Below are 25718 nucleotides of genomic sequence, written 5' to 3' on the forward strand. Positions count from 1 at the left end.
TCTACTGCATCAATCCTGGCATTGGAGTTTGACGTTTGGAAAGCTCCCCTTGAGGCACCCACCCCACGCAGTGGTAAATCGAGTGTGCACGGACGCATGGGCGGTCTCTGTCGCGTGGAAAATTTGTAGAAATGTGGGGACTCACAGTGCGGAGGAGCATGTCCATTCAATAGCGAACTGGGCGATGTTGAGGTAGGAGAGGAGGGGCAGAGAGGTGTGCGCGTCAGGGTCCCCCGCGAGGCCGTTGAAGGAGAGGGAGAGGATAGCGGTGAGGTGGGAGGTGGCGGCGATGCTGGGGCAGAGGAGGTAGGGGAGGGAGAGGCCGGTGCTGCAGCGGGTGGAGAGGATGCGGTGGTATTGGGGGAGGTAGGTTAGGGGGGTTAGGAGGAGGAGGATGCTGGGGGGTGGTGTCAGAGGCTGGAACTGACTACAGATATTGTGGGTTGGGACTGGACGAACACGCTGGAGGTAGCGAGGATGACCATTCCCGCGGAATTGGGATTGGTGGGCGGCGGGGATGGAAATGGGGGTGGCGTAGCTGTCATTTCTTGTGGTATTTTTGACGGCGGTCTAAGTTAGAGAGACGGAGAAGATGATGATGGAATAGCGATCTTAATCAATGAAGTAGCGAGACCGACGGATCAGAATAAACGATGAGATAACATGGAAATATGTTGATGTGATATCGTCAATCAGGCAGAAGTGATAAACCCTGCGGCGAAGATCTCGCCTAGGTTCTGCATGTTTATGGCACAGTACTGGGGTGTCAGTACTGGAGTCACCTGATTTCGGGGTCGGACACCGAAATAGTTGTAAGCAATGTGCCTATGCCCATGTGCGTCAAGGGAGTGTTCTTTTGTCCTGATGTCAGATGAAGCGTTAATCCTTTGATAGATCCAGAAACCAGAATTCAATCGGTGCCAAGATCTCTTTGAGCGCACCTGTATACTCGTACAATAAATTATCTGGTATTTAGAGTAACGGAGTAGAGAGAAAGAAAATGCGTTGACTATTCTCGGTGGATGTACATCAGAAATAGCTTTGAGAAGGCAAAGTAAGACCGCAATTCAGCGGAAATTCCGGGGAAACAAACTTCAATTGTGCTTAGACATCTTACTACCCAATCTCCGTAGAAAGCTAAAACCCTACTTGAAGTGGATCGTATGAGATATAGAGCCTTATCGATTAACAACTTCTGAACAAGTTACCTTCCTGCTGCGCGAAAACGTAATTCTTAGCTCGTTATTTTCAAGCGACTTGGAAACCAAGATTGGCAAGCATCAAGACGCCTCTGACCGTCAAGTCGGTTTTGACGCACCCAAAATCAAACTCCAACACTTCGAAGCGCATCTGATAAGGTTCTACACTTGCCTTTCCGAGTACAAGGGGGTCGCCTGAGCGGGCCACCCGCCCTCCCTACAGCTTTTGGTGGCGTTATAGTAATCATCTACGAAAAGAGTATGGATACGACTATAATGCCACCAAAAGTTGCAGGGAGGGCGGTTGGCCCGCTCAGGCGACCCCCTTGTAGTAGAAAGCAGGACTAGAGCCTCCACATCAGCTACTCTTCATTCATGATGATCTGCGGCTGTGCTCTGTATCAAACTTCACCTTAGCCGCAAGCCATGCGCGATTGAGGCGCCAAATCGATCGCGATCTAGAGTGATTAGTCGCACCCTCCCGAAGTGCAGTCATCCTTTTCGCGCCTTCCTTTTCGTTTGGTTGTACAAAGGTAGCTTTGGCATCGGAGTTGCCGACAGCTAGTTGCGGAGAACCATAGCATATACGCCTCCATGCCATGCTCTTTGAAGGCATCGGGACCCCGTTCGGCAGTTGTCTTTGAAACCTCAATCCCATACTCAGCACGAACCTTGAGAATCCTTGTTTGGCCGTGGGTGTTTGATTACATCTCGTTCGTTTCCTGTAACGAGCATCATGCCATGAACACGGCTACTCTCTGCCAGCTCCGCTTGGTAGGCATATGACCCGGCGACCTGGAGGTTGGCGTATCTTCAATACGTTAAACCTATGCAGAAGGGCCGAGCAAAAGGACAGATTTGGTCTGTTTCTGGGTTTCGGCTGGGGTTTGGCCCCGTTCCGAGGTAACATTTTGGTATGAGCGCATGGTCCGTGGGCGGCGTTAGGGCTGTACAATTTTGAGTCTGCGGCCTTGCAAGGAGCAAACCTTAGATCCACCAGCCCCGAAGCGTTGAGTCGGACCGTTTGTATCCTCGGAGGTCTGAAATAGTCCGAAAAGCCTTAATGGAAACTGTAAGAGCCTCAGGAGTGCTAGCGGAAAGCTTATGGGAAGTGACATGACCGTAGAGAAGGAATAGGCGCAAAAGTATTAGTTCGGACAGTGCTAGAAGTATGAATTGTGGGTAGATGACGCGGCTAAACACGCGACATGGTGGTTAGTAGGGTTAGGAGGGTCTTCGGAGTCCGCGGAGTATGGAAAGCTAATCTGATGGCTAGTCGAAAGCATAATCTGCTTCATGAAGAGGAGTGAAGTCGGCGATGTCGCCGTCGCTCGCCTGTGGAGGCTCCTGAGGCTTGCCGTTTGTTAGGAATCTGGAACCATGGCGGCCTGGCTCCAGTCCTATCGCGATTGCAATCGCAATCGCAATCGCGCCTCGCGATCAAAAAGCGCGGGGAAGTGATTGAGTGGCCGTCTAGGGTTCAGATATGAGGTGTTTCTTCGGTGGCCGAGAATCTTGCCGCAACAACGTGCCGAGGAGAACCCGCAATATATATCAAACGGCGAAGCGGGCCTGTCAAACGTGCTTTTAAGCTTCAAGCTGAACAGAGTTGAAGGAAGAGCTTAGAGCCTGTTCTTTTGCCTCGTACGGTAGCGTACATAGGCCCTGCAAATCACCGTACGAGCGCGCACTCTACTTTATCACGATTCTGTTCTATTGACTAGCGTACAAATAGTTGAATATCACGGCAATATCACGATAAACACTGTACGTCAATTTCTGTTGTTGCAGTGCCAAGCCCTCATACAAATTCGTCATGTACGGTGGCCAATGTGAAATTCTGCCCTCGCCCTCAATTTCAGGATAGTTACGGAATATACGGCTTGGCAATTGCCCCAATATACGGCTGCTTGGCGTTGATGTACGCACTGATGTACTCTACCGTACGAGGCAAAAGAACAGGCTCTTAGCTGCGCCGTCTGTAACTCAACAGCGCCGCCATGGAGACTGTAACCGAAACAGTTTAGGGGCGATTATCACAGTAGATCGCGCTATCCCCGAATCCCTGGTTTGGACCAGACGCTAGTCTGTCCGCGGAGAAATGTAGAGATCTCGAAGGGAGGCGACCGAAAGCCGTTGGACCCTCCCATCGGGTTTGTGAAGTCCATTTTAGGTCTGCATCCCTGCGACTCATCGATGCAAGCCACGACCTACATTTCAGGGAAGCTAGAGAACTAATGCGCAATGCAGCTGACACAATGTGTCAAAGGTCTTGGACGAGGTCTGGGTGTAGTCAAATGCGAGGGCGTTCATCCTCAGCCGCCGTTTGTATCTTACATAACACTGCTAGTGCTCAACCAACAGCGCTCCATTGTACATATTACTACAGCTTGTTTAACAGTTTCTTTTTCTAGACGCCTGCCAATGTTGGCAACCCGAATGCGAAAATTAGACGATCCAAAATGTAGGAGGGCCAGAGTGGAAATTCGAGATTGATGCAGTGAGGTTCCACTAGCTCCAATGTCCGTATTCAAGGCTTCGGCTTCCTCTTGCCAATATTCCATCCCCAGCCCCTTAGTGTCTTGACAACTTTCGGAGTCACTGCAGCGGTCAAGGGAACTCGAATGAAGATCAAGGATTTGTGGACAGCGTATGCGAGGGCGAGCGTAGTCCAGATCGCTGGAGAAGGTCAGTACAGGAAACGTGTGGTTGAGCTCACGCAAGTCACATACTTGCTTCGGTTTTGGATACAGCAGCCTCCGTGACTACTTCGCCCTCTCGTGCTGTGGCCTCTAATGAGCCTTCTCCGCCGATAGCTTCCTTTTTCTTGTGCACATCTGGAAATGGTATATGCACTAGGCTCCAGAAAGCTTCTATTGCAGCGTGCTCGTACCGCCCTATGCGATCGGTCCCAAGCAGCTTCACCGCCATATAGCAGAACGGAAAATCCAGCACCGTGAGGAGGCCATAGACGCCCACGACTGTCCAGCCATACTCGCGGGAGAGCTTGCGCATGCGCTGTGAGAGAGAGAGCGAGGGCTCTGGGCTCCCGAGCTGTGGTGTTGGATTGGGACTGGGGGTTGATGGTTTGGAGCTCTTGAAGCGCAGGAAGCGGAAGCTCCGGGACGGCAGCGACCCGTCATGTTTCCATGACTGGCGAACCGCTTGACCTGAGAGTCTCTGAAAGGTACCAGGATTCGAGATAGTAGGCCTTGCAGTCGTAAATAGTCTGATTGCGGATGCTGAGGGAGCTGGCGTGATGGGGGAGCAAAAAGTGCTCCTGACTCGGACTGCCGGGCCCAGGGCGCGGGCAGCGCTCATGTTGGAGCTTCTGGCGATAGGAACACAGCTCGATGGGTGGGCCCAGGCTGGACGTCGGTACAGGCGCGGCGGACACAATTGCGGTGTGATGTGGGCAGCGTGCATTCGCCGCGGTGTTTCATCGCCCTCCAGCTACGTCCTGAGGCCAAGCTTTCGCGGAACATCGTGGACCCGCACCCGTACGCCCAGCCCATTGCACCACCTGACTGCGGGACCTCCATCATGGGTCAACCCAACCTCATCTGCAAGAAAATACCAACTCGGAATGCCGCTGAATCGCCCGCTCTGCGTTGCGGGAGACTGCCAGGCGGGACATTTTGCCGCTGCTCGCCGCTGACTCGGACCGCATCCGGGGCCCGCATCGTACCAATTATCTGGACGGCTTCCATGCTCAATCGGGCAGACTATTGACCCTTTGGACTTGACACGCAGTGGATGTCCAGTTTTTCTGAACCTTTCTCTCTCACCGCCGTCGGCTGAGGCGGCTGTCTCAATTAGCCGTGGAGACAATCGTGAGCTCCGTTTTTCCCGGCGCCAGGAGTCATGGCCGTGTTCTCGAAGATTGAGTCCCCGCAGACGTGGTGGACCGTGTTGGAGAAGGGTCTGACTAGCGATGAAACCAGAGGCTGGCCAGACAGCGCGGACGCGAGACGTCGCTGCGAGCATCAGCTCAAGACACGCGGACGCGATGTTGGCATGCCCTCGATATAAGGTTGTTCGCCGCGCCTTCGCCGCGTGGAGAATCATGCAAGTTCAAGCCGCAAGCGTCAGCCGAGTCCAATCGCACAGTGGGAGTGCTTCGGGTGGTGGGGAAGCATGGGACGATCTGACGCTCCTTCACGAGAGGAATGTGCACAATGAGGGTGAGGATGCGGACTAATTCGAGTGAAAATAGGAATCATGAGGCTTCCAGTTCGTCAGCACTTGAACATCCTGCTGCGCCGGAGCCAGGCTCCCTTGTGCGCGAAACCTCAAGGAGTGGGCGATCTCACAGCGCGACTTGGGTGCGGCGATCCGCACCGAGTTGCTGGACTCGCACGATTTCCTATCAGACTGACGACGGAGGAGCGACAGACTTGGGTGGTCGTCCGAAATCGCAGCAGGACTGGAGCTACTGTACCCGACATGACCGATTGCTGCCACACTTCCACAGCTTCTGCGTGACATGAGCGCGCCTCGCCCGAAGACCCCACGCATCTGGCCGCCTCCCGTTGCGATGCAGGCTGAGATGGTCCGCGGAACCCAGCCAGGGTGGACAGGCAAGGCGCTGCGTGCTAAAGTCCTCGGGCTGCTCAGCAACGGGGCGCCGAGAGAAATAGTCAGGTGAGCTGGCCGGGTTCTTGGGAATACTGGCGCGAGTAATGACACCGGCGACGCTGAGTCGCTCCGGCAGACTGGTGGTTTGACTTTGTGCGGACGCTGCCGGCAAGACTGCTGCTTGGAGCACCCCGATGCTGATTCGCCGCGATGCGACTCGGTTCGCGCCTCTGCGCCGGCCGTGTGCGCAACCGCTCAAGGGGCTTAGAGGCGCTTGCAGGACGAGGGCCAAGGCGCCTGGAGAGACGCATGGGAGGTGCAGCGACGACGGTGCGGGTTCAGGGCATGGCTGATGCTGCGCTGCGGCATCCAGCGGTGCTCAGCATCATTCAGACCCACCTGGGCGTATCGTGGCAGGGCCAAGCACACGCAACGGACTCCCGCAGCACATGGCTGCCGGCAGACCAGAGATCCCGGACGCCACGATGCAAACGCTCAACCTCACCTCCTCCAAGCTAACTGTCCCTCCCCCAAGCTAACCGTGGGAACCTCTGGCGCTCTCCAGGGCTGCCGAATCCACCAGTGCCCACTCCTGCCCGACCAACTGCCGCCTGTCCTTCGGCGCCGCTCTCCTCTATCAAACGGAGGCTCCCGCCGCGAGTCGACGCCGCCCTGTCTCAGCGTTCCAGCAGTTCGGACGGGCGTTTTCGACAAGCCGGCCAGCGGCTTGCAGGCTCCCTGGTCGCGCAGGCCTGTCCCTCTCCCTGGGCTGCTGACGTCCTGTGTCGTCGTCGGCGGGGCAAGCTTCATCGTTGGCTGCGGTGCCAGAGGGTGTGCAAGGTTCGCAATATCATCTGGCTCTGGAGTCGCCTCCTTGCGCTCACGGGCCCCAGTATCACCTTCTCTCAGCCCTTCGCTTCCCTACCGCCCCTCAAACGGTAGCCTAAGCCGGCGCCAACGGCCTGCCGTCAGAAGCCTGCGGTGGTTCAAGCCCCAGGCTGGCTGAGACCGCTGCGAGCTTATTTGTGTGCATTCCAGCAAAAGCCTTCCGCCCCGGCCCTATGCATGACTTCTGGCTGGGGATCTGCCTGTCTTTCCACGTGGGTTGATCGAATCTCTCATATGTATTATATATATCTCCGGCTGTTCTCCTCCCTGCCATGCCCAGCTGCCTTCACCTGCCTGTTTCCCCCACGACCTCCTTCCCGCACCGCCCTAGCGCTCCCCACACTATCACTTTCTTTATTCGCGACTTCATTAAATCCCTCCTTCCCCTTCCGCCAGCATGGGTGGTAACGCAGAAATAGTCGACGGTTACGGCTACCTGACCGTTCAGCGCGCCCTCGACATCGCCCGCAATAGCGAAGGCGGCGTCGACCCCCTCATCTCGCGCTTCCTCGAAAAAGCCATTCTTGACCTTTGGGCACGTTTACACGCCCAACCCAACACCTACATCCTCTCAAAAGACGAGTTCGCCCTCTTCAACTACTTCCGCGCCCGCTTTCAGTCCTCCGACATCGCCCAACGCGCCGTGAAGCGCTTCTGGGACCACTACGAAGGCGACCCAAACTCCGTAGACCTCAGTGATTAGTCCTTCATCTTGCGGTGCACCGTAACACATTTGAGGCATTGCCAGGTTTGCATTAGGCCACCTTCTGCCCCATTTAGCGCTCACACTGCTATAGGAGTCGGTAGCGTTCTTTTTATTATCGTGATACCTCGTCTGTTTGACATTTGATCTGTCAAAATGGTTCTGGGACTACAGTCACGTTCCAGCAACGGCGTTGGTCGGGGTGCATTGGGAATATCCGGGATGGCCGAAGGAGAAATCCGTAAAAGCTGGAGTATCCCGAAGCCTGCGCAACACCAGGCAGGTAGTCGTGTATTTTCTTTAGAGTTCGGCATTAAAGCCGTGATCATGGGGGAAATCGGAGCAGCAAAGCATGGGCAACCACGCGCGGTCAACGTATTTCGACCGCTGGTTTGCACTATCCTAATGCTAATAAGTCTTTCATTTCACGTCCTCGCATTGCCATCGACATCCGATCAACATGGTCTACTACCACTTGGGATTCTTGGTGGCCGCGCAATCAACCAATCTTCATCACTCCTAGATGTTTTTCAGGTCTCGCCTCCAGTTCTTAGCCCCAAGGGCGCGCCTTGTGAGGCAACGCTCATGGTACACTCATTCGCTTTTAGCTATGGACAGCCTTTCGTTGGTGAGTGAAAGAACCACTCTCGCTGTCTTGTTTGGATCGTCATGCATTCATTTTGTCCTCGAAAATATTCCATGTGTTCCGTGCCCGATCATACTCTTGTGCGACAAAGTTGCAGAGACAATTGTCTTTGCTTTAGGTGCGATTACGGTGACCGTTGCTGACCTAAACGCATCAGGCGAGTACACTCCTCCTTCGTGCGACTTCAATCGAGTCATCTTCAATTTTACGGTTGTCTCTGCAGGTCGGCAATACGATCGTCTCGGACTGATGTACTTCAATGACACCGAGATATTCCGAACTTCGACAGCGGAGCCCACGGCCACAGGAATTGAGTGGACCTACATGAAGGATATGACCAACTACCTTGTATTGTTCAAGGAGCCGCAGAAAATCGTTTTCGACCTCGGAAATCTCGTCAACGAAATTTACACGGCTTCCTTCAACACGACTTTGACAGCGACATTTTTCAACGACGACGTCGCTGGCGCACCTGCGGACCTGATCATTCCAATTTCTGCAAGGCAGTCAGCCAAAAATGCCCCGAGCGCCTTCAGTCTGCCCGATCAAAACGCTACAAACACCCTCACACTTCCCCGAAATGTTAAAAAGGCTGTCTTCTCCATTTCGGCCTGCGGACAGGCAGCTGAAGAGTTCTGGTGGGGCAACGTCCTTTCGTCGAATACCTTGACTTTCCCACAATCTGTGCTCTATGGATACTCACCGTTCCGCGAAACCCAGCTCTATATCGACGGGATGCTAGCGGGCGTGGCCTGGCCGTTCCCAGTCATCTTTACAGGAGGCGTGGTGCCTGGATTCTGGCGCCCGGTTGTCGGCATCGATGCGTTTGATCTTCGCGAGGACGAAATAGACATTTCGGCGTTCCTGCCTGTCCTCTGCGACGGAGATGAGCATACTTTTGAGATAAGGGTTGCAGGGATCAGCGACGACGGGTACGGTCATGGAAGTCTGACAGACACAGTCGGAGCATCTTGGGTCGTCACCGGCAAGATTTTCCTGTGGCTTGATGCTAGCGACTTTATTACCACAGGCTCTAATCTCGCCCGGTCCGACCCGGACCCAACCTTGCACATATCATCATCGGTTTCATCCCTTCCCAATGGTACCAACGTCACCCTGGAATACTCCGTCCAAGTTCAACGACACCTCTCTCTTAGCTCGACAATCCAAACGTCTGAGGGCTCTCGTGTTGCTTCGTGGCAACAGACTTTGACGTTTTCGAACCAGGGAAACTATAGCAACGGCGGAAATTTGCAAATTAACTCTCAGAATACGAAGGGCATAGATATTTCGTCAATAGGTTACTCTAGAGTGTATGACTATCCACTATGGGCAACCACACTCTACGCTTCCTTTCTGGACGGAAATTTCACCATCGGCGGGGAGATTGATCGTAGCAAGAATGTTCAGGCACTCGGCCAACTGGCTTTCCCATCCGGTCTACAGACATTCGGTTCCAAGGAATCGATCCATCCCAACATGGCCCCCTTTGCCGGCACATCGACCACAAATCGCCAGAACGGCACGGCGACATACATTAGCGTGCCCTCGCAATCGACGTCGTACGGTTCGGGGAGCACAGAGCAGGACCTGAAGTTCGCTGGAGTAGAGGCATCGCTGTCAGATCTCCAGTATGGCTTACCGAATATCAAGGGGAGCACTGAGCTGTACCATCGACACGTCCTCGCGATTAATAACTCCGTCGTTGAGGATGATGAATCCTTCTCTGGACAGACGTTCCCTGTCCACCATTCGTTGTCTACAGGGAACCAGGACTTCGCTCCCGTTGATCTTAGGAGGATGCTTGGAAGAGGGCCATATGGCGCTTAAGAGTTCCACCTAGAGTGCTTTTCCTTCCTCGATAATACCTACTAGCATACGCGCTTCAAGATGACTCCCAGGAGTCGTTGCACTTCTGTCTCTACCTACATTCTATTCCCCCTAATAATACTTTTTACCGCCGTTGCAATCAATCCGAGATTAGCGTGAAGTTGATTGATTACTACCTTGACCTATTTTCTTATGTGTTCAGTCGATTGATCTCACTCTACTGCCCTCATCATAAAATTGCCTTCAAATTGTCCAAGCATGTTGTAACCTCTTCTCTCACGTACTCCATCAGTACTCACCTCTACTTCCATCCTCCCTCACTCAAAACTCGTAATCATTCCCCTCTCGGCAGCAAGCGACACGATCACGCCACCCCTCCACCACCAACCGCTCCAGCCGCCTCTTCCGCTCCCATCAAACCTCGACTCATGTTCCCCTCCGGCGTACTACTCAAATCCGGTATCCCACTCCCCTTGCCCTCCTCCGCTCTCCCCACAGCCCCCAACTTATCTTGCTGCAAACGTCAGCGCAGACACGGCTGCAGACCACCGCGTACTTGCTTCCGTCGGGTCGACACCCTTCTCAGAATAGCAATACCAACTTCCCATGGGCATCAATACCTAACTTCCCGGGATCCCAACACTTGCATTCTCAGGATAGCCATGTCTGTGCGCCTGTCCATGTCTCACATCCCCCGCAGCCCGTCAGCCCTAGCCGCCCCAAACCCTGAGTCGGGCGCCGCCCGGGGCGTGTGCGAGCGTGAGTCAGGTACAGTACGGCGGTGCTTTCTTGCACTTTGCCGAGACTCCGGTCTGTTCCGGCTGCTGCGGATCCGCGAGTAGTGATGGCGTCGGGGAGGTGGGCGTGGGCGGAAAACTCGGACTATTCCTAATGCTCCGCCCGGAGAGGCGCCGATGTTGATATAGTTCTAGTCTTTCGGGTGGTCTGAATGGCCGTACGGACGCTTTCTAGTAACCTCGTATACCAGGAATTATGCTGTTCATACGGTGGAGTCTGGGGCGCGCGATTGTTCTCCACCCGTCTACGAGGTTGGGCCCTGGAGTTGGCTTTAGATAGGCTCTGGAAATCGGCTTCAATTAGGTGCTGGAATCAGCTTCAGTTGGGCCTTGGAGTCGGCATCAATTGAGCATCGGGCTGCGATGCCGTTTGTCGAAATTCAATTCTGTAGGCGTTTGTAAAGGCTTCTAGTGTGTAACTGGCGTGGGACGGCGCTGCGTGACGGCCCAATGAATGGCAAATCTTTTCTCGGTAGACTTATATGTTTACCCGATGGACGAAGTCAACCACGTTGGTCATGAGGTTTCTTTTTCCCACGTTCCAGCTTCCGCGAAGACCGATCCGTTGGGGAGACTGCAGGTGTACTGCAACGGCTCTCCAGCCGGCAGCTTCAAATCGGACACGATATAGGATTCGTGTGTGTAGTGGAGAAGAGAAGAAACTAGTCTTGGTGATGGACAGCATAGCCTCTTTTCTCACCAGACAAGGATTTGAACTTGCTATAGCAAGCCCTGCTCCACAGGACCCCCCTCTTCGAATAGCTTCGTTTCAGAGACGGCACCGGTGTGTATGCGTGCTCCGCTATATTACGCCTATAGAATATCCCAGTCCCCCAGCACCTGCGTTCCCACTTCCCAGACTCCCGCGCTGATCACGCCGGGCGCCCTCGTATTTTGAGTTTGGAAACGCATGCACGTAATGACGGATGCGGTGTGTACGCCATTAGAAAATGCTGGGCCTTGCTGGGGTATTGGTGAGCTGGGGGTTAGAGGATGGGGACATGAATCATGACCCAGAAAAGCAAAAAAGAGCAAAAAGAGCAAAATGTATGATGCATGCGGTCATCTTATTGGCGCGTTATTCCCTAATTTGCTCTAGAAATCCGTGATCAGCAACGCACAGCGGGTTGGCTTGTGAATGACCCGCGGGCAGGTACGTGGGGAACGAGAGATGGCGGGCCGGGGCGGGAACTGCACTGCAGTGGCCTAGGGAGGGGTCGTTTGGAGGTAGGGTAGGACTAGGGAGGAGATGTATTGCGACGACGTTGCAATACTCTGCTGTTTCCTTCGAGGTCACGCACTAGATGCTAACGACGGGATATGGTGGCAAGTTGACTTTCGCATGCGTCCGCGCGTGCATGCTGATGGGTATCAGTCAGAGTAAGGGAGTTGACGCGTGACTGGCTGGTAGGGCTTATGCGTATGTTTTCGACTCTGAGCTGAATCTGAAACCCAGGATCGATTCGGCAAGATGGCGCAGGAGAGTGGGATCCAGGGTGACCTTGCCGATAGTCGTTCAGCTCGAAGTGGGCAGTTCCATTTCCTTTGCGCCAACTCAAATTCTTCGTTTCTATGTTCTAGTACTCTATTAGAATAGATCAGCAGCACACTCATGCAAAAGAGCTCGCGTTGGGAGAGTCTAGGATGTCAACTGACGCGATCCATCATGCTGTGCATCCAAACTTATCACACCGTCATTCCAATCCAGCTTCAGCGATCTCGTGAGCATGAACAGGGCGAGAGTCAAGCTGGCTCGCTTGGCCTTTTTGTGGGGTAGGGTTATTCCTTGCGGCGGCCATCCAAGGAAACAGGGGCAAGGGTGGAAAGGCTGGCCGGAATGGGGATAGGACCAGGGTTCGAGCGAGGGCTGATAGTGGGGGTGAGCTGTGAGAAGACAAGGAATAAGCTTGCTGAGGTGGAATGGGGATGTCCCTGACGGGAAAATGCTGTGAGATTGTGGCGCGTGAGGCGTTCAACTCGGTTGTAGTTGACTGGAGCGCCCTATCGTAGGTTGAATGACTGCGAGTTTCTTAATAGTTCTAACAAGGCGATTGAGTGGAGGTAGATGTGGTGCTGGCGTAGCTGAGGAATATTTTGTCAAACGGTTATAAGTGGCATCTTGAGAGACAATCTCGAGTCTCCAGCTTATATTTGAATATTTTCCAATCGAAGCCCTTCGAAGAGTACTTTTACCATGTTGTGCCGCAGCCAGTCCAGGTCTCTGTCCAGAACCTTATGCAGTAACTCCACGCCAACCCTATAACATTCATTGGCAGGTCCCCACTTCCCTCTCATGGCCCAAACAGTGATGTGAACCCCCAATCTTGCTGCGACAATAAGACCATCTTGAAGGCTCAAAGGTCTGCTTTTCACATATGCTGCAAGAAATGCATCAAAAAGACCTCGTTTACTGCCAAAATGTTCCGTCATCCACACTTCACCAGCAAACAGGCCTACATCGAATGCGTCATTCCCTCGTCTCGTCCATTCCCAGTCAATTACTGTGAGCTGCGGTGTTGGTGTATCTTCATCGGCGACGACGATGTTTGAAGGTAAAAAGTCGCCGTGGCATTGGCAGGATTTGTCCTCCTCGCTATCAAATAGGAATGAAAGTATTTTTTCGCCTAAAGTTTCATGCCCGGATGTTTGAAGCGCTCCTAGCAATTGTCGCACGAGATGCTGAGACGAAAGCTCCACTAGTTGATTGTTGATGTTGACGCGAATGGAGTGCAATTGAGCAAGCCATTGTCCAATTCGAGCTCCCAGAATCTGAAGGTCGAGATCGGAGAATGCTTCAACGAGATTGCGAGATCAGGCATCGGAAATTTGCATGACGTGATCTTGATTGTCGTAGAAAAGTAGTCTTGGTACTTTAATATCGCCCTGGAATGATAGGATCGATATGGCTTCTGCTTCAAAATTCTGTCGCTTGATCGGCAAACGGACCGCCGTGTTTATCTTCAAATAAGGGGTGGCATGTTTGACAACGCTCCCTACGGTAGATACAATTCGCCAAGAGTAGTTCGAGCCGCCAGCTGTAAGTGGTTGAAGGGAGGTAAATGGAATGAGTTTTGATCGGAGGTACTCCTCCATGTTTTGCGTTGTGGTAAGGTCCATCATAACAATGATGATATTGATGTTCCGGAAGACAAACGTTGCTTAAGGTGATAGAAGGAAGAATGAGTCACCAACATTGATTCCCGCTTAGAAGACGCTGTAACCTGAGGTCCTTCTAGCGTGCCAAGTGGTTTGTATGCAAGGTTCGTCGATTATTGGCGTTGAAATATCGACACAACCACATCTGCTTGTCTGTAACTGTTAAGGGCCTTGATGCAGTTGTGTGGCCATTTAGGTTCATATGACATCTCAATCAGACATGTAGCCCATAGTGATGTATTTGAGCTGCGTGTGAAAGATGGATGGAGGGATGGATTTGATATGCATGTGGACGGTGGATGGAGGTTGTCAGAAGAGGGATGTCTTCAGGGCACGGCCCCTTCACGTGGCTTTCTACCGCATCATGCTTCATCTTGGAACTTAATAAAACACCAGACGTCATACCTCCTCAACGACATCAAACATCGCAGGCTTGTACCATTCTGCATCCCCAGGAGCTTTATTGCAGTGAATTCGGGCAGATTATGGCCGTCTCCCGCAGAACCTCTCATGACTCGGCAGAAGGAAGCGCTACGCCCCTCTGATTCGCGCATCTTCAACCGCCAGCCGGGGAAACGAAAGGCGAAGACGGGTCTGTACTAGGCCGCTAATGACGAGCCACATACGAGCTATCACGTTTTTTGCGTTCGCGCTGACTCAACAGGCGTTTCTCCACACGCATTCTGCCCGTCTCCGCAATGGCGAACTACGCTTTCTCGTGGACGTCTCTGAGAGTGCCTTTCGATGACCTACCATGAGTCTACCACCACCGCCTAGGGCCCCCGTCGAAGACGACAAGAGCTTGCTCAGCGACATCGATGATGTAGAACTGGACTCAACCTTTGTTCCCGGGAAGCCCGCAGCGAAGTCGGAGCAGGGTCAGTTGAGCGTTCCCTTCGCCGGCGGTATTCGAGCACCATCGCCGGATACGCTGTCGAACATCTCCATTGACGACTTCAACAACATTCGCATTGGCCGGAACCCTGATTACTTGCCCGTGCCTGGCGAAAGGCGGCATGCGTCGCGCTCACCTGCCCCTCCACCCCGCACTTTGAAGGAGAAGGCTGCGCTTTTCTGGACGAGAAATAAGGGCATGGCGCTGGTTATGATATCACAAGTCTTTGGCACCTTGATGAATGTAACGACAAGATTGTTAGAGATAGAAGGGAACCATGGTACGTCCTGACAAGCTTTCTATGGCAGCTACTGTACGTGTACATGACGAGGGTAAGCTAATTACCGGTAAAACAGGCAAGGGAATGCATCCATTTCAGGTACGTTCGCATACATGTAGAACTGTTCATAGTTTCTCAATGATCTAATAAGAATACTAGATTCTGTTCGCACGTATGAGCATCACCGTAGTTCTTGCATCAGGTTACATGTGGTACACCAAAGCTGAGCATTTCCCGCTGGGCTTGAAAGAAGTCCGACCTCTATTAGTTGCTCGAGGTCTCGGAGGTTTTTTTGGAGTTTTCGGCATGTACTGTATGTCCTCGAACCCACTAACAATATCACTTCATGATTTCCACCCCATCCTGATATCACTACCGAATTCTGCTCACCATTTTCGTTCCATCTCAGACTCCCTCCTCTACCTCCCCCTCGCCGACGCAACCGTAATCACCTTCCTCGCTCCCTCCCTTGCCTGCTGGGCCTGCTCATACCTCATAAACGAGCCCTTCACCCGCATGGAACAAATAGCCGCCTACGTCTCCCTCTTCGGCGTCGTCCTCATCGCCCGCCCAACCTCCCTCTTCTCCTCTTCGTCTAGTACCCCACCCGCCAGCGGCGACGGCGACATCGCCCCAATCGCCAACCTAAACTCCACTGTCGACCCTACTCGCGACCACTTCGCCAGCAACTACGACTTTGTGACGCCTGGTCAACGTGCCGGCGCCGTCGGTGTTGCCATGCTCGGCGTACTAGGCGCCACGTGTGCCTTCACCTCCCTACGCTGGATCGGTCGGCGCGCGCACCCGCTGCTCAGCGTCAACTACTTCGCCGCGTGGACCACGATAGTAAGCACTGTGATGATGTTCGCGCTGCCCAGCGTCGGTTTCCTGCTCCCGGCCGATTTCAAAGAGTGGTGCTACCTAATTTTCTTGGGAATCTGTGGGTTTCTCATGGTAAGTAGTGCCCCTGAGTCTCCGCCCCCCCTATCAAAGCACATTTTTTGCGAATGCTGATGATGATCACCACTAGCAATTCATGCTTGCTGCAGGACTCCAGTATGAGAAATCGTCGCGCGCGACAAACATGGTCTACACGCAGATGCTCTTCGCGCTGGCCTTCGACAAGCTGGTTTGGGGCACGACGCCTAGCCCGGTCTCTCTTGCTGGCTCTTCTCTGATTTTGGGTTCCGCGATCTACGTTGCAATGATGAAAGACGGCACCGTGCACAATGACGGCACGGGGAGAGGGATAGTGAGGGAAAGGGGCGGTGGTGGAGATGAGGAGGTGGGGCTTATGAGTCCGATGATTGCGGGGGAGGTTGTTGGGGAGGGGGATATGCAGCTAAGGCCGCTGAGGATATGAGGGAGGTTTCTTTGGGAATGTAATTGAAGATGTATGGTTGTTGTGGGAGTGAATAAGATGGCGTGCTTTTGGGTTGAGCATTTCCGGGGCATTTAGATAGGTAGACTGAATAGGAATCCTTAGTATTTAAATGGCTCGGTGATTTTGGAGTGTTGGATCAGGAACGTTTTAGCAGACTTACAGGTGTGGAGCGTTGGACACGTGGAATCCTTTGGATGCGTCCAATATGAGTCTGGAACTTGAAGACTGACGTTGGATTCGGGCCTCGGAAGCAATGGGGTCCAAGCTTATCACACACGTATTCTAGCTAGAACTCTCTAAACATGCAGTGCTACTCGAGGTGGGCTCTGGACCTGAGGTAGAAGTGATGGATACGGCAGCAGAGGTAGGCGATGTGGGCTCGGCAGTAGACTCGGCGGTATAGACGAAGCAGAAGAGATCCGGTCAGAAACATTGCCAGATATATCATGAAACGCTCCCAGGGGCTCTAACAATGCGAGGGGCGGCTCGTCTTGACTAAGCCTTTCAATAAGCTACCTCGTGGTCGGAGATTGAGTGAGAGGATAGATGAAGTGAAGGTTCCTCTACTACAAGATGAGTTCTACGTTGAATCAACCAATATTGTCACGTTGAACAAAACCAATAATAATGAATCGTAAACCAAAAGATAATGACCCCAATCCACGTCTAAGAGCGTCCGAGGGAGAGTGATACATATGTATCAATCCCACCCACGACGTCAGACCCAGGAAGCCGTGTGCCCCGCCCCCGCGTTCCTCCAAACATTGACCACCAGCCCGCCGGCAACAAAACTATGGTACGCAGCGCCGCGCGAATCGACCCTTGGGTGAAAATCAAGTTGTGAGATCGGCTGCTTCCTGATCTGCACGGCATCCTGTGTGAGTCGTGAGCGGGTTGGGGGATATAAAGCTCAGCTGGGCCATTCGTATTGACGGAGGTAGCAAAGAGCGTCAACAACAAAGAGCAAATATGGAAGAACAGGTAGACCGGTTGGTCAAGCAGACTTGGGGTAAGTTTTCACATTTCTCGTCCAAAGCTTCTTATATATCAACCATAAAATTCCATAGTGCTGTTCCATAGATCCCTTCACGTCAACCCCCAATCAATCATTCATATCCCAACCTCCCTCTCCAAACACTCCCCCTTCTCCCCACCTCAACCCCCCAAACCCAATCACCACCTTCCTAACCCCCCCTCCCAGAAAAATTCCAAAAAACCCCCAAATCTGCCCGCCACCTCATCGCCATCTCGGGTATCCCGGGCTCCGGCAAAACCACCCTCGCCGCAGCCTGCGCCTCCGCCCTCAACACCCTCCACCACCGCGCCTCCCCCGGCACCTCAGCCGGCGGCGACGACGTCGCCGCCTTCATCCCCATGGACGGCTACCACCTGTCCCGCGCGCAGCTCTCCGCGATGCCGGACCCCGCAACCGCCCACGCGCGCCGCGGGGCCGCGTTCACGTTCGACGGGAACTCGTTCCTCGCGCTCGTCAAGAAGCTGCGCGAACCGTTGTGTCCCGAGAGCGTGACGCTGTATGCGCCGTCGTTCGACCATGCGGTGAAGGATCCCGTGGAGGACGATATCCCGATCGGCCCGCACGTGAGGCTGATTATCTTCGAGGGGAACTATCTGAGTTTAGGCAAGGAGCCGTGGAAGGAGGCAGCGGGGCTGATGGACGAGCTGTGGTTTGTGGAGGTGGAGGAGGAGGTGGCGCGGCGGCGGCTGGTGGCGCGGCATGTGAAGGCGGGGATTGCGAGGGATGAGGAGGAGGCGAGACGGAGGGTGGATGCGAATGATTTGGTTAATGGGCGGGAGATTGTGGGGGGGCGGGTGGAGGTTAGCGAGGTGGTGGTTAGTCGGGAGGATGAGGGGTGGAAGCCTGAGGCGCAGGGGGTGAGAGAGGGGCAAGGGCTGGAAGGGGAGAGTCAGGTGGTTGATTGAGCATTAGGGGGTGAGGTTGAGGTTGTGGATGGAATTGGCGTCGGGTTTCGTGTATATCCCATACTGTGTCTGTCGTGAAGAAATAGCTAACGGGTGCTCATTTCATAGTGCAGTATGTATGCTGTGGAACTGGTAGATTTAAGATGCACAGGGCGATTGCAACCATGGTTTTGTTCTGTTCGAAGTACGTATATCTAGTATCACTTAGATAGCTAGACGTGAAAGAATGGCAAGCAGCAGACGTGATCGCGAGTGTGGTGTTGACTGCAGACGGTTGACTGCAGACGGTTGAAGCCGGGCCGGGGACGGTTGAAGCCAGGATGAACGGGAGCTTGGGCCGGGCTTGGCAGGAGAAAGCTCACGCTTCGGATGACGTACCCCAGATCTGCGATCATGGACATTGGAAAAAGTGCCTGCACACCTGTGGTGTGGCGGCACAGTGGTGCGCCAATTCCTGCCCGCCATGATGGCATTTGGGCGTTTGGGGTCTGGCCCAAGCCGCATCCTGCTAGCCGCGGCCTGCCTTGGTGATGGTGATTCGGGGACATGGCGGAATCGCCTCCTCTAGCACTGCGAGCTTGGCAGCATAGCCGTTACGTCACTTCAGTCAGGTGCGATGCGAGGTACAAAAGCTTCCGTCCACCGCGCATTCCTTTCTTCCACCCACACACATCGGACCTCTATACCATCACCAAGAACCTCACATCCAGTTCAACCAATTCCTCACAATGGCCACTCTTCACTGTAAGCGCACCCTTCCTCAGCATCATCCCTATATCCATGACGGCATGGCTGGAGTCTGGTGGGGAAATCTCGCAATTGCATGTGGAACTCCAACTCTTCAATGCCTTCAGCTTTATCACTTTGAAGACCACCGATCCTGGCCTCCATCTTAATACCAGCACCAGACGACATTTGACAGCAACACCACGACATCAGACAAACATCACCAAGCAGCCGCTAACCGCCCCCTCGCAGACCTCCCCCCGGTTAAGCCCTCGGCCATTGCCCTTGGCACCGTCTTCAACCACGTCGCCTCCCTCGCTGTGCTGGGCCCCGTCTTCGGCGACGCCTACCGCAAGTCACAAGCCGCCAACAGCTCGGAAGAGTTCTTCAAGTCGAAGGAAACCGCCACCGCCGCTGCCTCGTGGGGTAGTTCGCTCGCCGGCTCCGCCATCCAGGCCTATGGCGTCGGTGCTCTCATCAACGCCACCGGCACGCTGTCCTACAAGGGCGCCGCGTACTTGGGCAGCTTGATCTTCTTCGCCAGTGCGGCTCCTGCGGTACGTAACAAACAAACGAACAAACTTGCATGATCACCCAAGCATGGTGTTTGAAATGAAAGTGGACAACACTGACATCATACACAGCTCGTCTCCCAAGTCGTCACCGAGAAGCGCCCGCTCGACACCATCGCCGTCGGCGCCCTCGCCCGCGTCTTCGAGACCGTCGGCCTCAGCCTATTCCTCACTTACTGGGGCACCCGCACCAACCCCTTCGAGTAGATTCCCCCTTTAAGTTATGATGGAACGGAACAGGACGGGATGGGAATGAATGCATGCGTTGGCATTCAAAATGGATCCACGAATGGCGAACTCAGGTAGGCGGGTTTGCTTTGAAAATCTTGTACCAGTAGACAACAGCCCTTGAATGAAATTAAATCAGAATTTCAAACCCAAATGTGTGTTTGTGCTCTAGTGACGATTATGCTAGTTTCGTCTTACTTACGCTCTGAAATGGTACTGTTCATCCCCCTCATCGAGGACAAAGCCTCAACCAGGCTTCGTGATCACGGGTATGGTGGATCTTGTCGGCAGTACGAACGGGAGAGTTTGTAAGATTGAGGCTCCATTTTGGCATGTAACAACCGGGCCTGTGGATTGGACCGGGCAAGATACACTCAAATTATAACGTCGCGAAGTGAAATAGTAATTTTCGATATCAATTTCAAGCTATCGAATCCAATCCTTCCTTTCCCTTCCATTCTTTCCTTGCTTAGTAAATCACCGGAACTCCGCCCCGCCGACCTTTTGATCGCTGTGCAAGCAAGAATAAGAAAAGGACCCAAAAGCCCCCAGGTGAATCCCCATCCCCCGAACCCAGCCTCCACAACGTCGGCATCCTTAAACAGTGGCCTCATCCACCCTCTCACTCCGACCATTCGCACTATTTGAGTGTGAGAGCACTTGTTGGACCGACTGCTGAATCGACTGCTGATACGCCGCTCCTCGCCTCGGTCGAGTCTGGTTCGCTCCCTCATCTGCGCAGAAACACCACGTCAACAATCGCATCACACCCAACACAGTTCTCTACCTCTTCTTACTGCCCGGCCGTGGCTTGCACTCATCCCCCACAACCGGATGCAGCATGATCTTGTTCTGTAGATTCGGGTTGTTGAAGCCGTAGCCCTTGCTCCAGTCGTAGCTCACCGCGTAGGCGAAGATGGAGCCGGTGCTGTTGAACGCCGTCGACGAGATGGAGCCGCCGACCTCCGGGTAGCCCTTGAGGCGGTGCTTGGCGTCCTTGTCCCAGAAGTGGAACGTGCCGTCGCTGCCGGCGGTGCTGAAGGTGCCATGCACGGGGTGGAAGGAGATGGCGTTGACCGAGTACACTTTGGCTACGTCGCGCTGGGTTGGGTCTTGTTGGCGGTGGCATTTGAAGGAGAAGTTGAGACTTGGGGTGTGTGTGTTAGTTTGGATCGTGCAGGAATTGATACCAGTTTAGAGAGGCAGATTACTTACCCTGAATCCTTGTCGTCCGCGTATTGAATGGCGCAGCGGCCCTCGATGCTGCCCACGGCGAACCCGGTCGCGTCGGTGAAGCAGCTCACGACCCGCGTCTGCCACTTGAGCGGGCTGGTGATAGTCTTGTGGAACGAGGGCGTGTTTCTTAGCGAGTACATGTTGATAGCGCGGTCTTCGGTGCCCACGACGAGGAGCTCGTTCTTGATATCCATAGTGTAGCACTTCTTGCCGCCGAGGTCGAAGTCCAGGATGGGCTGCTCGGCCCGCAGGTCCCAGATCTTGATCTTCGCATCCCAGCCGCCCGTCACTAGGTAGTCTTGCCCGCCGCTGTTGAACATCCTGACCGACTTGATCGCTTCATCATGCTTGGCGCAACGTGTTGGGTTGATCTGGCCGCCGGAATTCAGATCTGCGATTTGTGCCCAGCCGTCGGCACTGGCGGCGACTACTTGTGTGCCATTCTACACTCACTACCGCATTAGCTCGAGTTCCTCACAACTTGCGAGAGCGCGCAGTAAACTTACCGTTGACCAGCAGACGCCTAGGACTGGCTTCTCGGCTTTTATTAAGTGCTTCCCTTCAGTGGAGCCGTCCGGCTTGACTTGGTAGATCCGACACTGGCTATCCCACGACCCAACAGCCAGAAGATCGGCGGCTGATGAGAAGGCGATTTCGGAGACGCTGTCGCTCGGCGGGTCGACAACCGGGCGGTCTCCCTTGGTGTCGCCTTGAGTGTTGGTGGTCGACGTGCCCGCCGAGTTGGACTGGCCGAAGAGGGACATGGTGTCGGACTTTGAGTTGGTATATGGATTGTGTTAAGTCGTGAGAGCGCGCTGGGGGTATAGACCAGATGTCGAAGGTCTCTTGAACGTGGAGGGTCGTGGAGAGGTGATTGCCGTTAAATCGCGGAATGAATGCTGTGGGAAGATGCGATCTGGCGGGCGCAGACACAAAGGGGTCAAAGGGCAGCGGTGGGCTTATGGACAGCTGCAAAGTAGCTGGCACGCGCAGACAAAGACGAGAAGCTTCGCGAAGCAGCGGCAGGCAGCTCCCCAGCGCCTGCCTATTTTCTGCCTAGCCCCTCGGCGCCGGAACAACCGTTCTTGCGGCGACCTCCCACAAAATCTCTGCTGGCCCTCCCGCCTTTCTTCCTCCAGCTCCTCGCTCGAAGAATCGCATTCAAAGCTTACACACAGAGACGCGTCTTCGGACGTGCTTTCTTACTTGCACACTGCTTTGGGAGAAAGTCCCCGGACACCCTGCCTCGCAGGCACCCGTGCCAACACGCCGCCACAGAAGCACCGCGGCCTCGTCCACCAACCCATTGGATTCGCTCTCAGCGTCGTCTGCACTCCCGCTGCCGCCAGCAATGCTCCGCCCGCAATGGTTCTGGCACCACGGACGAAGATACGAGTCCGCCAGTCCCGGAGCAGGTGTGTCGCAGTGCTGTGTGGGCAGTGTGGAGGAGAAGCTTTGAGCTGAAGTCAGTGGCGGGCGAGGGTTTTTTCGTCAAGATGGATAGTTATGCGATTGCCTTTCCTCATGCCACGTTCTTCGGGGTGTGCGGGAGGTAACTCGATGGGGCTTATTCTCGATGCGAGGGGCTCAATCTTTTTTCAGGGTTTGCAGGATGTTCTCGGGCATGCCTACGCTTGGTCGAACAAGCCAGACTCAACAACTCTCTTCTCGTTCAGGTGATGATATAACAAATAGAGTCAAGCACTGAGGCGACCCGCAAACCCTACGTGGTGTCGGGGAGCCATGATGCGAAACATTTAAACAACCTCTGATGAACGAAAGAGAACTCTAGATAGTCAAGGATGGTCACGGCGGAGACTGGAGAATGAATCAAATGCCATTTTTTTTGGCTGCTCTGTTGGTATCCCTCGTGCTAATGATGCAAAACTTCAAATGTCATGTCCGAAACTCCACCCTGCCCGCCTCTAACACCAGTGCCCCAGACAAATCCGCTAAACGAGGCCGAAAGAATGCTCCTGCAACGTCTACCATCAATTTCTGACCGCTTGGTTCTCCGTGCCTTCGACTCTCGGTCTCTTGAAGTCTCCCCCGTCCCCTGGTCCGCCTTCTGCCTGCTTGTTGCTCACATCTGACAAAGGTGGTCTTCCAATAGGCTCCGCGCTCCTCTTCGCTCCGACCGCTGGTCCCGGAGGCTTGTACGCCCCTCGATTAGCAAGCGGGCTCTGTGCTGCACCGGGCATTCCGATTCGCCTGTTCGTGTCTGCCTGTGGGTTGATGAAGTTCGGCCTTGGGACAGGGGCAACGTTAGCACCATTGGCGGGAGCCTGATTGGCTCCAACGATAGCCTGTCGGCTTATAGGCCCCGACTTCATATGGTCGAAGCCACTTGTTCTACGGAGAGAGGGGCTTTCCGCGTGAGGGTTGAAAGCAGGCAGGTTTTTGGGAAGAGGGCCGTTGCTGGTCTCCGGTTTATTGATGTGCTCAGCTGCTCGTGCTGTGATAAAACCAACAGGAGGTTCGTGGTTGATAGGTGGTCCAGGAGGGCCATTCTGCGGAGGCTCAGCCCTGGATAGTTGGATGTGGTTAGGAATCGACTCAGACGCCAAAGACGGGTTTGACCGTGGCCCCTGGTTTGGCTGTTGTTGATTCTGCAGAGGAGCCAGGACTTGCTGCGGGGCCTGGGGTCTTGAAAATTGCTGATTGTTTCGTTGTGGAGGCTGCATGTTCGCACGGGCTACTTCAGCTGGAGCATGCGGAATTCCATTTGGTGTTTGAGGGCCTTTGGCTTGCAAAACAGGTCTGGGCTGTTGGGCTTGATTGTTTTGCGGCGGCTGCTGGACACCATTTTGTGGCTTCAATGCTGGCATTGAGTTTGGTCGGTTCATGCCCTGGCGCGCGAGATTATGGGCTGTTTGATTTTGCTGTGGTGGGCCGCCATTCTGTTGCGGCGGTTGTTGCGGCGGTCGTTGCGGCGGCTCTCTTGGATCTGCTTTCGGCGTCTCAAACATAGAGTCGGAGACAGCATCCAGACCGAACTCGTCTCCACCACCCTCAGAGATATCCACGCCATCGAATAGGTTGCCACCAAATTCGTCTTCAAAGTCTACGCTCGAAAGATTGGACTGCAAGCTTGGTACACGAGCGGTGGTGCCAGCTTTTTCTGGTGATGGCGGTGGTGGAGGTTCCCTCTTGATCGGGGCAAAGTCCGGGTGTCTATGGAGGTTGTCCGGATCCCACTTCGAAGGCGCTGCTTTTACGCCCTTCACCTTGACCAGGTATTCTTTATCGTATAAACAGTTGCCCAAGACATTGCCAAAGGTTCGTAGGGCGCGCTTTAAGCCATCTGTAGCAGCCTCCTTCTTCGCCTTTTCGAAAGCCGGTGCTTTGCCTTTGCAGTTCTCGATGTGACCGTAGCCAATATCCTACATCTACGTCAGCGGAAGTTGTTGGGATCTGCAGGGAACGCGAACCTCGTGGAATGTGCCATCCTTCAACGTAACGCGCACTATGATTGAAAGCCCTATATTCACTCTACCGGTCGCTTGGACTTCGTCGACCTATTGTCTATATCAGCGTCCTTGTGTTTGAGCAAATCCGAGTTTACTAGACTCACAAAGTCTATCGTCACTTCTCTTATGGAGCTGGACCATCCATTGAAGCCAAACACGTCGTTCGCCAAATTTATAGCCTTCTGGGCTTCCAAATATGCCACCCTTCCTCCGCCTGCACCAGGTCGTGTTGACACATATTCCGGTCCAAGCTGCTTGCTCAATCGGCTTTGGAGCGTCGCGATCTCTTGGGCCGTGAAGTTGCTGACGCGCGGGTCTTCGAACGGGTTCGCGATGGACTTGTACTGGTCGCCTGGCCTGATCATTGTTAGTCTTGCTGGTATAGATTCAGAAGTGAGATTGCGGGGCATACGAAGGCATTGTGAAGAGTGTTTATGTGGCCATGGACATCGGGGTAGGCACCCGTAGGCGTGCTGGTGACGCGATGAGGTTCAAGGTCCCGACGTCGGGAACAGGCAGACGACGCCACAACGCGAACTTCGCCAGGCATCACGTGAGCCTAACATTAGGCCTTGGAACGATCTCACCGTTCACTCTTCATCATCGACTTGTCAATCTGTTTAACATACTCCCTAGACAAGGTCTTTTGGTTTCAATCAACACCGAGGAACCTAGAATAAGTCATGTGTGCCGCTTTCACCGAGCAACCCAATCACTACCGACCAATAGTTTTTGATAAACGCCCAAGGGACACAACGCATACGCGAGCAAGAGCTCCGTCGCCGTTTAGAGGATACATATTAACTGCTGGGGCTCGTCCGCTTAAAGTTTAGTTCCTTTTGTTGGAAGTTCTTACGAAATCAACCGCGTGAGAGAATGTTTACTTAGACGCAGAGGGCACGCGGCGTGCACCCGGTGTAGTTAGTGTAGTTACTTCTAATGACGCAAGCAAGAGCTCTGGAATCAGGTCACTATCCTGAGGATAAGAACAAGCTGCTGAGGTACGTCCACCGGGCGTTCGCTCACTCCAGTTACAGGTATTCACATATCTAACTGCACCATAGTAAATGTGTTAGACATGGCGGGTACGCTGCGTCTACCTTACGTAGTTAATTTTCTTTCCGTAAGCAAGAAGCTATGAATCGGGTCGCCAAAATCAACTTTCTGAAAGTTTGCTGAGGGACCTCCG

At 53.9% G+C, this 25718-nt stretch overlaps 10 protein-coding genes across 10 annotated transcripts; 5 read left to right on the forward strand and 5 right to left on the reverse strand.

Moving 5' to 3' along the window:
• Positions 1-8: 8 nt before the first annotated feature.
• On the reverse strand, positions 9-660 carry BDZ99DRAFT_25675 (uncharacterized protein). Its single transcript, XM_033713747.1, has 2 exons — positions 460-660; positions 9-397 (listed from the first exon to the last, which is right to left on the reverse strand). The coding sequence occupies exons 1-2, from the start codon at positions 543-545 to the stop codon at positions 142-144; spliced, it is 342 nt and encodes a 113-aa protein (XP_033576236.1). The 5' UTR covers positions 546-660; the 3' UTR covers positions 9-141.
• A 3075-nt stretch (positions 661-3735) lies between these two features.
• On the reverse strand, positions 3736-4322 carry BDZ99DRAFT_357808 (uncharacterized protein; the record flags this gene model as incomplete). Its single annotated transcript, XM_033714641.1, has 2 exons — positions 3736-3878; positions 3932-4322. Coding segments are annotated over 2 exons (534 nt in total), but the record flags the coding sequence as incomplete, so codon positions are not given.
• A 2740-nt stretch (positions 4323-7062) lies between these two features.
• On the forward strand, positions 7063-7368 carry BDZ99DRAFT_388272 (uncharacterized protein; the record flags this gene model as incomplete). Its single annotated transcript, XM_033715562.1, has 1 exon — positions 7063-7368. The coding sequence occupies one exon, from the start codon at positions 7063-7065 to the stop codon at positions 7366-7368; it is 306 nt and encodes a 101-aa protein (XP_033576238.1).
• Positions 7369-7773: 405 nt separating this feature from the next.
• On the forward strand, positions 7774-9844 carry BDZ99DRAFT_388742 (uncharacterized protein; the record flags this gene model as incomplete). Its single annotated transcript, XM_033715595.1, has 2 exons — positions 7774-7996; positions 8172-9844. The coding sequence occupies 2 exons, from the start codon at positions 7774-7776 to the stop codon at positions 9842-9844; spliced, it is 1896 nt and encodes a 631-aa protein (XP_033576239.1).
• Positions 9845-14462: 4618 nt separating this feature from the next.
• On the forward strand, positions 14463-16451 carry BDZ99DRAFT_463134 (uncharacterized protein). Its single transcript, XM_033720012.1, has 5 exons — positions 14463-14972; positions 15049-15071; positions 15132-15285; positions 15382-15926; positions 16003-16451. Exons 1-5 carry the CDS (start codon positions 14552-14554, stop codon positions 16333-16335), a joined length of 1476 nt encoding a protein of 491 aa, XP_033576240.1. The 5' UTR covers positions 14463-14551; the 3' UTR covers positions 16336-16451.
• Positions 16452-17097: 646 nt separating this feature from the next.
• BDZ99DRAFT_508952 (P-loop containing nucleoside triphosphate hydrolase protein) lies at positions 17098-18493 on the forward strand. The gene is made up of 2 exons (XM_033724368.1): positions 17098-17365; positions 17558-18493. Exons 1-2 carry the CDS (start codon positions 17326-17328, stop codon positions 18295-18297), a joined length of 780 nt encoding a protein of 259 aa, XP_033576241.1. The 5' UTR covers positions 17098-17325; the 3' UTR covers positions 18298-18493.
• On the reverse strand, positions 18404-19035 carry BDZ99DRAFT_25805 (uncharacterized protein). Its single transcript, XM_033713758.1, has one exon. The coding sequence runs from the start codon at positions 18843-18845 to the stop codon at positions 18510-18512; it is 336 nt and encodes a 111-aa protein (XP_033576242.1). The 5' UTR covers positions 18846-19035; the 3' UTR covers positions 18404-18509.
• Positions 19026-19802, forward strand: BDZ99DRAFT_520645 (DUF1761-domain-containing protein; the record flags this gene model as incomplete). Its single annotated transcript, XM_033725549.1, has 3 exons — positions 19026-19041; positions 19276-19580; positions 19668-19802. 3 exons carry the CDS (start codon positions 19026-19028, stop codon positions 19800-19802), a joined length of 456 nt encoding a protein of 151 aa, XP_033576243.1.
• A 404-nt stretch (positions 19803-20206) lies between these two features.
• On the reverse strand, positions 20207-22029 carry BDZ99DRAFT_443470 (Poly(A)+ RNA export protein). Its single transcript, XM_033717850.1, has 3 exons — positions 21566-22029; positions 21039-21502; positions 20207-20970 (listed from the first exon to the last, which is right to left on the reverse strand). Exons 1-3 carry the CDS (start codon positions 21821-21823, stop codon positions 20607-20609), a joined length of 1086 nt encoding a protein of 361 aa, XP_033576244.1. The 5' UTR covers positions 21824-22029; the 3' UTR covers positions 20207-20606.
• Positions 22030-22786: 757 nt separating this feature from the next.
• Positions 22787-24894, reverse strand: BDZ99DRAFT_531283 (recombination protein Rad52; the record flags this gene model as incomplete). Its single annotated transcript, XM_033726447.1, has 4 exons — positions 22787-23569; positions 23759-24442; positions 24491-24577; positions 24634-24894. 4 exons carry the CDS (start codon positions 24892-24894, stop codon positions 23051-23053), a joined length of 1551 nt encoding a protein of 516 aa, XP_033576245.1. The 3' UTR covers positions 22787-23050.
• Between the last annotated feature and the right edge of the window lie 824 nt (positions 24895-25718).

Source organism: Mytilinidion resinicola (assembly GCF_010093595.1).
Source record: "Mytilinidion resinicola strain CBS 304.34 unplaced genomic scaffold BDZ99scaffold_10, whole genome shotgun sequence".
Lineage (NCBI taxonomy): Eukaryota > Fungi > Ascomycota > Dothideomycetes > Mytilinidiales > Mytilinidiaceae > Mytilinidion > Mytilinidion resinicola.

What these genes read in the sequence shown, in the direction of transcription:
- BDZ99DRAFT_25675 (XM_033713747.1), bottom strand. Translation starts at nt 545, where the DNA reads ATGACAGCTACGCCACCCCCATTTCCATCCCCGCCGCCCACCAATCCC. An exon ending in ATCCTCGCTACCTCCAGCGT is followed by an intron (nt 398 to 459) that starts GTTCGTCCAGTC and finishes ACCACCCCCCAG; the next exon opens with CATCCTCCTCCTCCTAACCC.
- BDZ99DRAFT_463134 (XM_033720012.1), top strand. Translation starts at nt 14,552, where the DNA reads ATGAGTCTACCACCACCGCCTAGGGCCCCCGTCGAAGACGACAAGAGC. An exon ending in AGAGATAGAAGGGAACCATG is followed by an intron (nt 14,973 to 15,048) that starts GTACGTCCTGAC and finishes CCGGTAAAACAG; the next exon opens with GCAAGGGAATGCATCCATTT. An exon ending in AGGGAATGCATCCATTTCAG is followed by an intron (nt 15,072 to 15,131) that starts GTACGTTCGCAT and finishes TAAGAATACTAG; the next exon opens with ATTCTGTTCGCACGTATGAG.
- BDZ99DRAFT_508952 (XM_033724368.1), top strand. Translation starts at nt 17,326, where the DNA reads ATGGAAGAACAGGTAGACCGGTTGGTCAAGCAGACTTGGG. An exon ending in GTTGGTCAAGCAGACTTGGG is followed by an intron (nt 17,366 to 17,557) that starts GTAAGTTTTCAC and finishes CCCCCCTCCCAG; the next exon opens with AAAAATTCCAAAAAACCCCC.
- BDZ99DRAFT_25805 (XM_033713758.1), bottom strand. Translation starts at nt 18,845, where the DNA reads ATGTCCCCGAATCACCATCACCAAGGCAGGCCGCGGCTAGCAGGATGC.
- BDZ99DRAFT_443470 (XM_033717850.1), bottom strand. Translation starts at nt 21,823, where the DNA reads ATGTCCCTCTTCGGCCAGTCCAACTCGGCGGGCACGTCGACCACCAAC. An exon ending in TAGGCGTCTGCTGGTCAACG is followed by an intron (nt 21,503 to 21,565) that starts GTAAGTTTACTG and finishes TAGTGAGTGTAG; the next exon opens with AATGGCACACAAGTAGTCGC. An exon ending in GCGGACGACAAGGATTCAGG is followed by an intron (nt 20,971 to 21,038) that starts GTAAGTAATCTG and finishes ACACACCCCAAG; the next exon opens with TCTCAACTTCTCCTTCAAAT.